Raw genomic sequence first — 8020 nt, 5'->3', positions numbered from 1 at the left:
ATCTCATATTTAACCACTTCAGCTCCGGACCAATAAACACCTTAAGGACCAGAGGTCTTTTTGCAATTTCGCACTGCGCTGCTTTAACTGGTAATTGCGCGGTCATGCAATATTGCACCCAAACGAAATTTGCGTCCTTTTCTTCCCACAAATAGAGCTTTCTTTTGATGGTATTTGATTGCCTCTGCGATTTTTTTTTTTTGCGATATAAATGGAAAAAGAGCGAAAATTTTGAAAAAAAAAGATATTTTCTTCTTTTTGTTATAAGAAAAATCGAATAAACTAAATTTTAGTCATACATTGAGGGCAAAATTTATTTAGCCACATGTCTTTAGTAAAAAAAATGTCAATAAGCGTATATTTTTTGGTTTGCGCAAAAGTTATAGCGTCTACAAACTAGAGTACATTTTCTGGAATTTACACAGCTTTTAATTTATGACTGCCGATCTCATTTCTTGAGGTGCTAAAATGGCAGGGCAGTACAAATCCCCCCCAAATGACCCCATTTTGGAAAGTAGACACCCCAAGGAAATTGCTGATGGGTATGTTGAGCCCATTGAATATTTATTTTTTTTGTCCTAAGGGATTGAATAATGACAAAAAAAAAAAATTTTTTTTACAAAAAGTTGTCACTAAATGATATATTGCTCACACATGCCATGGTTATATGTGGAATTGCACCCCAAAATATATTCCGCTACTTCTCCCGAGTATGGCGATACCACGTGTGTGGGACTTTTTGGGAGTCTAGTCGCGCACGGCACCCCGAAAACCAATCACCACCTTCAGGATTTCTAAGGGTGCAAATTTTTGATTTAACTCCTCACTACCTATCACAGTTTCGAAGGCCATAAAATGCCAAAATAGCACAAAACCCCCCAAAATGACCCCATTTTGGAAAGTAGACACCCCAAGCTATTTACTGAGAGGCATGTTGAGTCCATGGAATATTTTATATTTTGCCACAAGTTGCGGGAATATTACAAACTTTTTTTTTTTTGCACCAAGTTGTCACTAAATGATATATTGCTCACACATGCTATGGGCATATGTGAAATGACACCCCAAAATACATTCTGCTGCTTCTCCCGAGTACGGGGATACCACATGTGTGGGACTTTTTGGGAGTCTAGTCGCGCACGGCACCCCGAAAACCAATCACCACCTTCAGGATTTCTAAGGGTGCAAATTTTTGATTTAACTCCTCACTACCTATCACAGTTTCGAAGGCCATAAAATGCCAAAATAGCACAAAACCCCCCCAAATGACCCCATTTTGGAAAGTAGACACCCCAAGCTATTTACTGAGAGGCATGTTGAGTCCATGGAATATTTTATATTTTGCCAAAAGTTGCGGGAATATTACAAACTTTTTTTTTTTTTGCACAAAGTTGTCACTAAATGATATATTGCTCACACATGCTATGTGCAGAAGTCAAATTACACCCCAAAATAAATTCTGCTGCTTCTCCCGAGTACGAGGATACCACATGTGGGGGACTTTTTGGGAGCCTAGCCACGTACGGGACCCCGAAAACCAAGCACTGCCTTCCGGATTTGAATATAAAATGCTATAAAAAACAAACTAACCAGAGTCACCCGTAACACTTATACGGTGATCAGTGGTGAAAGGGTTAACTAGGGGCAATCAGGGGGTTCAAATTTTTATTAGGTAGTATATGGGGGTCCCTGGCGCTATATAAAAACCTGACGGGGAACCTAAATAACTAACTGGCTAACCAGCGTCACCAGTGACACTTATACTGTGATCGCTGGTGAAAGGGGGTGAAAGGGTTAACTAGCAGCAATCAGGGGGTTAAAACCATTATTGGGTAGTATATCGGGGTACCTAGCGCTATAAAAACCTGGCGGTGAACCTAAAAAAATAACTAGCTACCTAGCGACACTAGCGACACTGATGCAGCGTTCAGAAAAATTATCGCTTAGTGACACTGGCAAAAGGGGGTGAAAGGGTTAACTAGCGGAAATCAGGGGGTTAAAACCATTATTGGGTAGTATATCGGGGTACCTAGCGCTATAAAAACCTGGCGGTGAACCTAAAAAAATAACTAGCTACCTAGCGACTGTAGCGACACTAATGCAGCGATCAGAAAAACGATCGCTTAGTGACACTGGCAAAAGGGGGTGAAAGGGTTAACTAGCGGCAATCAGGGGGTTAAAAACATTATTGGGTAGTATATCGGGGTACCTAGCGCTATAAAAACCTGGCGGTGAACCTAAAAAAAGAACTAGCTACCTAGCGACTGTAGCGACACTAATGCAGCGATCAGAAAAACGATCGCTTAGTGACACTGGCAAAAGGGGGTGAAAGGGTTAACTAGCGGCAATCAGGGGGTTAAAAACATTATTGGGTAGTATATCGGGGTACCTAGCGCTATAAAAACCTGGCGGTGAACCTAAAAAAATAACTAGCTACCTAGCGACACTAGCGACACATGCAGCGATCAGAAAAATGATCGCTTAGTGACACTGGCAAAAGGGGGTGAAAGGGTTAACTCTAGGGGCAATCAGGGGGTTAAATCTTTATTGGGGGGTGATAGGGGGCTACCCTGGACCTAACACTAACTGTCCTGACAGTTTTTACTGTCACAACTGACACTGAATGCATTGATCAGTAAAGAAATGATCAATGCAATCAGTGACACTGTGACTGGGGGGGGAGGGGGGGCGGGGGGGGGATTGGGGGGCGATCGGGGGGGGATCGGGGGGGGTTTGTGTGCCTGTGTGTACCTACATGTCAGTGTAGTGTTGGTGCACACTTACTTTTACTGTTCTCCTCGTAGTCCGGTCAAAAAGACCGCCCCGAGGAGAATGACATCACTTCCTCCTTCCTGTGTAAACAATACACAGGGGAGGAAGCTTCTCATTGGCCAGGAGCGATCCAGAGGGGGTGGCCGAAAACCAACGGCCATCCCCTCATCACGGAGCGCTCCTGGACCGAATCGGACCGCCGTAACCAGCGGGAGGGGGTCCGATCGGACCCCCCACCCGCTGGAAGGCAATCACGTAGATGTACGTGATTATGCCTGCCTGTGCCATTGTGCTGACGTACAATGGCAATACGGCGGTCCTCAAGTGGTTAAGAGGACCTGTCATGTTTTTTTCTATTACAAGGGATGTTTACAAGGGATGTAATAGGAATAAAAGTGATCCATTTTTTTTTAAAACAGTGTAAAAATAAATAAAATCAATTAAAATAAATAAGAAAAAAAAAAGGTTTTTAAAAACACCCCGTCACGACGAGCTTGCGCACAGAAGCGAGCTCATACGTGAGTAGCGCCCGCATATGAAAACGGTGGTCAAACCACACATGTGAGGTATCGCCGTGATCGGTAGAGCGAGAGCAATAATTCTAGCCCTAGAATTAGGGCTCCTCTGTAACGCGAACCTGTAGAATTTTTTAAATGTCGCTTATGGAGATTTTTGAGGCTAAAAGTTTGACGCCATTCCACGAGCGGGCGCAATTTTTAAGCGTGACATGTTGGGTATCAATTTACTCGGCGTACCATTATCTTTCACAATATAAAAAAAATTGGGCTAATTTTACTGTTGTCTTATTTTTTTATTCAAAAAACTGCATTTTTTCCAAAAAAAGTGTGCTTGTAAGACCGCTGCGCAAATACGGTGAGAAAAAAAGTTTTTCAATGACCGCCATTTTATTCTCTAGGGTGTTAGAAAAGAAACGATATAAAATGTTTGGGGGTTCTAAGTAATTTTCTAGCAAAAAAATTTTTTTTAAACATGTAAACACCAAATCTGAAAAAGAGGCCTGGTCCTTAAGTGGTTAAGCTACAGTAGCTAAAAATAGGCAACACTTTAAAAGCCATTACATGTAACCAGTTTAGCGTTACTTGTGAGGATACCTCAAATGTGTGGTGCTATCGGCGTTTACATAGGCGTGCGGAAACTACATGCATGTTCACATTTGCGTATGAGCATGGGGATTACTTTTACTTTGTAGGGAATCGCCAGCAGAAGAAAATAATATCTCTATCATTACTGCAGCGATGACCCAGATATCATCCTTCCCGTCCGAGGACATTTACATACGTGCAGGAGGGGGTTAAAACCATATGTGTTTATTTTTCATTAAATATGCTAAGAAAATGAAGAGTGAAAGAACAGTTAACTGCATTTGCCATTTAAGTATTTAATATTGTACAAATTACTTGCAGGTCAGTAATATTTCCTTCCTATTTGTGGGCCCCCTTATGATGTACCTGTTACACCCATATGCCTGCAGACGGACACTGATGGTTCACGGAGTCTGGATCTTGTTCACCGTGATTGGTATGATTGCACACACGCTTGTTTATGTGTGTCTATATCGATATGCATAGAGTATATAAAGCACATATTATTTTTTGCTCTAGTATCTTTCAACTAACCAACCAAGAAGTTTATTGTTCCAAATGAAAATGTACTGCTCTCTGTATATTTTTAAATATGTTTTACCATCCTAGTAAGATAAGATGGATTCAGTAATAAAATGTTTTTTTTACTTTAGGTCTCTTCTCCATGTACTACCACATGACCCTTAGTTTCTTCGGCCAGTTACTTGACGAGCTCTCCATTTTGTGGGTTATTTGCCTTGGCTATTCTATATGGTTTCCTCAGCCTCACTTCCCCAGATTCATCACAAGCAGGTAGGATTAATGCATTGTTTATCCATGTATACCTCCGGTCTGTCTTTGCACTGGTAGTCAGTGGCAGCTGGTGCTCAATTTTCTTGGGGGGGATGGGGTAGTGCTCTGTGCCCCGAGCCCACCCTTTTTTAAGTCAATTAGAGCCTCTGGATCTAATCATGTGCTTCTAAAAAAGAAAAAAAAAAAACATTGGAATCCATGCATCTGGCACCCTGTAAGTAGATTAGGGGCCAGGCAAATGGATTAGGGGGATGGCACCCCTGCGCCCTGCATGAGTGGCCACCACTGCTGGTAGTGTATTATATCCCCTTCATACGGTATCTTTTACTGCTCCTCTTTCCTATGAGGCTGTGTGTGTACTGTGTCCTCCCATGTGCAGTGGTGTCTTCTGCAGCCTAAAGTCTCCTTTTCTTTTTTGTTTAAAAATAACAAACATGTGATAGTGGTTTTGCACAGAGCAGCCCAGATCCTCCTCTTCTCGGGTCCCTTGCTGATGCCCCTGGCCCCTCCCTCCTGCCAAGTGCCCCCACAGCAAGCAGCTTGCTTATGAGGGCACCTGGGCTGAGCCGATGCTCTGTGTGTCCATGCAGACAGGGAGCCGCAGATCGGGCCCGCCCCCTCTCTCCTTATTAGCTCACTGACTTTTATTGACAGCAACTGGAGCCAATAGCGCCTCGCTGCTGTCTCAGCCAATGAGGAGGGGAGTCCCAGAGAGCTGAGACTCTTGTGCAACATCACTGGATCGAGATGGGCTCAGGTAAGTATTAGGAGGGCTGAAAGGGGCTGCTGCATACACGTTTTTTTTATCTTAATGCATAGAATGCATTAAAATAAAAAACATTCTGATTTTATAACCACTTTAACTGCTTTTTGCCTCATGTGTGGCTGAGTCTTTGCAGTCTCTTATCCCCTCAACTCCTATGTGTGACTGGGTCCTCTGCAGCTTCTAAATCTAGATATAAACTAGAATCATTTTGTTTGACGTTTTTCATTGTAGGAACATTGGTTAGTGGGGTCAAAAACACGTTCGTTTTTGACTGTAGCAACAAGAAAATGTTAAAAAAGCAGGATGGAAAATTCCTCCCCAATGTATGAAATTATGTATGTGTATGGGGTTTTCAATGAATCCATTCATTCGAAAATCAAACGTTAAAAGTAAACTTGAAATACTTTTGAACGAGGTACTAATATTTTTTGTGACAATTTTCCTAAGAATTTTCATACAAAGTTTTGTTTGAAATATTACTAGTGAGCTTCATGCCGCATACACGTGTTCGGACTATCCGGCGGACTTAGTCCAGCGAACAAACCGCTGGACTTTGAAGCGGAGGTCCGCCAGACTTTTCGAATTAGCGGACCTGCCCACACATGACCGGACTTTTCCGGCGGACTATGTGTGGCGGACAAACCACCGGACTATGGCGGGAATCCGCCAGACTTTTGAAATGAACGGACTTGCCCACACATGGAGTAAAGTCCATTCATTTTGAACGCGGCTCCAGGTACAAGGGACTAACACAGGAAGTCAATGTCGCCGCCTCCATTGGCAAGATTGACACCTCGCTGGCCCTGTCACCTGGTATGGACTTAAAAGGGAAGCCCTACGCCGAAAAAACGGCGTGGGGTTCCCCCCCAGAGTCCATATCAGACCCTTATCCGACCACGCAGCCCGGCTGGTCAGGAAAGGGGGCGCCCCCCCTCCTGAGTCGTACCAGGCCACGTGCCCTCAACATGGGGGTGCTTTGGGGAGGGGGGGGCCACCCCAAAGCACCTTGTCCCCATGTTGATGAGGACAAGGGCCTCTTCCCGACAACCCTGGCCGTTGGTTTCGGGGTCCGCGGGCAAGGAGCTTATCGGAATCCGGGAGCCCCTTTAATTAGGGGGCCCCCAGATACCGGCCCCCCACCCTATGTGAATAAGTATTGGGGTACCACGTACCCGTACCCATGCAGCCCGGCTGGTCAGGAAAGGGGGCACCCCCCCTCCTGAGTCGTACCAGGCCACGTGCCCTCAACATGGGGGGTGCTTTGGGGAAGGGGGGGCCACCCCAAAGCACCTTGTCCCCATGTTGATGAGGACAAGGGCCTCTTCCCGACAACCCTGGCCATTGGTTGTCGGGGTCCGCGGGCAAGGGGCTTATCGGAATCCGGGAGCCCCTTTAATTAGGGGGCCCCCAGATACCGGCCCCCCACCCTATGTGAATAAGTATTGGGGTACCACGTACCCGTACCCATTCACCGGGTGGAAAAAAGTGTAAAGAAAAAAACACAACACATGTTTTTAAAATAATTTATTGCACAGCTCCGAAAACGGGCTCCTCCGCTAGTAAAAGAGCTAGCAGAAGATAGCGGAGGAGTCCGGCGAGAAGACCCCCCCAAGACGGAAGACCACCGGACCTGTGCAATAAATTATTTTAAAAACATGTGTTGTGTTTTTTCTTTTCTTATTAAAGGGGGCTCCTGGATTCCAATAAGCCCCCCACCCGCAGACCTCGACAACCAATGGCCAGGGTTATCGGGAAGAGGCCCTTGTCCTCGTCAACATGGGGACAAGGTGCTTTGGGGTGGGGGGCCGCAGGGCCCCCCCTTCCCCCAAAGCACCCCCCCCATGTTGAGGGCACGCGGCCTGGTACGGCTCGGGAGGGGGGGGCGCTCGCTCGTCCCCCCCTTTCCTGGCCGGCCAGGTAGCGTGCTCGGACAAGGGTCTGATGTGGACCTGGGGGGACCCCCACGCCGATTTTTTTCAGCGCTGGGGTTCCCCTTTAAGTCCATACCAGGCGGCGGGGCCAGCGACGTATCCTTCGTGGGCCCCGCCTACCTGGAGACGCGCTCGAAATGAGCGGACTTTCCTCCGCGTGTGTGGGCGAGTCCGTTCATTTCAAAAGTAGGGCGGATAGTACGGCAGACTTAGTACGCCGTATTAGTCCGCTGAAAAAGTGCCGTGTGTGGGCAAGTAGCCCGTTCGGAAAGTCCGACGTACAGTCTGGCGGGAAGTCCGCCAGACTAAGTACGTCGGACAGACGGCTACGTGTGTACGCGGCTTTAGACACATACAATTCTAGTTACTTTTCAGGCTCGTACACACTTGAGTGACGCTAATGTGTTTGTAGCGCTTTTTTGCGCCTTTTTGGCGCTGCACAATTAATTTAAATGGGCCTTCCTGCACCCCAAGAACTCGCTAAAGAATATCATCAACAGAGCCAAGCGCGTCTTGTGTCGTGGGTTTTTGTGCACTTTTCATGTGTTTTGTTACATGAAAAATTTGCAGAAAAATGCGTGACGGCTACCCGCGTTTGGGGTGCCATCAAGAAATAACGTCACTACAAGTGCATTGCGCATTTTAGCGTGCTTTTA

General features: G+C 45.9%; 1 protein-coding gene across 3 annotated transcripts in view; it reads left to right on the top strand.

Annotated features, from left to right (window-relative positions):
- The window catches only part of ACER1 (alkaline ceramidase 1), a 74238-nt gene that overhangs the window by 46513 nt on the left and 19705 nt on the right, over positions 1-8020 (top strand). For all 3 annotated transcript variants that reach the window (XM_077476302.1, XM_077476303.1, XM_077476305.1), the window contains exons 3-4: positions 4197-4311; positions 4529-4667. In XM_077476302.1, coding sequence (XP_077332428.1) covers positions 4197-4311; positions 4529-4667 — 254 coding nt within the window. The remainder of the gene's footprint in view (positions 1-4196; positions 4312-4528; positions 4668-8020) is intronic.

This window comes from Lithobates pipiens, unplaced genomic scaffold (genome assembly GCF_037356315.1).
Source record: "Lithobates pipiens isolate NorthernLeopardFrog02 unplaced genomic scaffold, aLitPip1_a1.2 Scaffold_13, whole genome shotgun sequence".
Lineage (NCBI taxonomy): Eukaryota > Metazoa > Chordata > Amphibia > Anura > Ranidae > Lithobates > Lithobates pipiens.
Note: the sequence above shows the minus strand (reverse complement) of the source record. Positions and strands in the feature narration are given on the sequence as shown.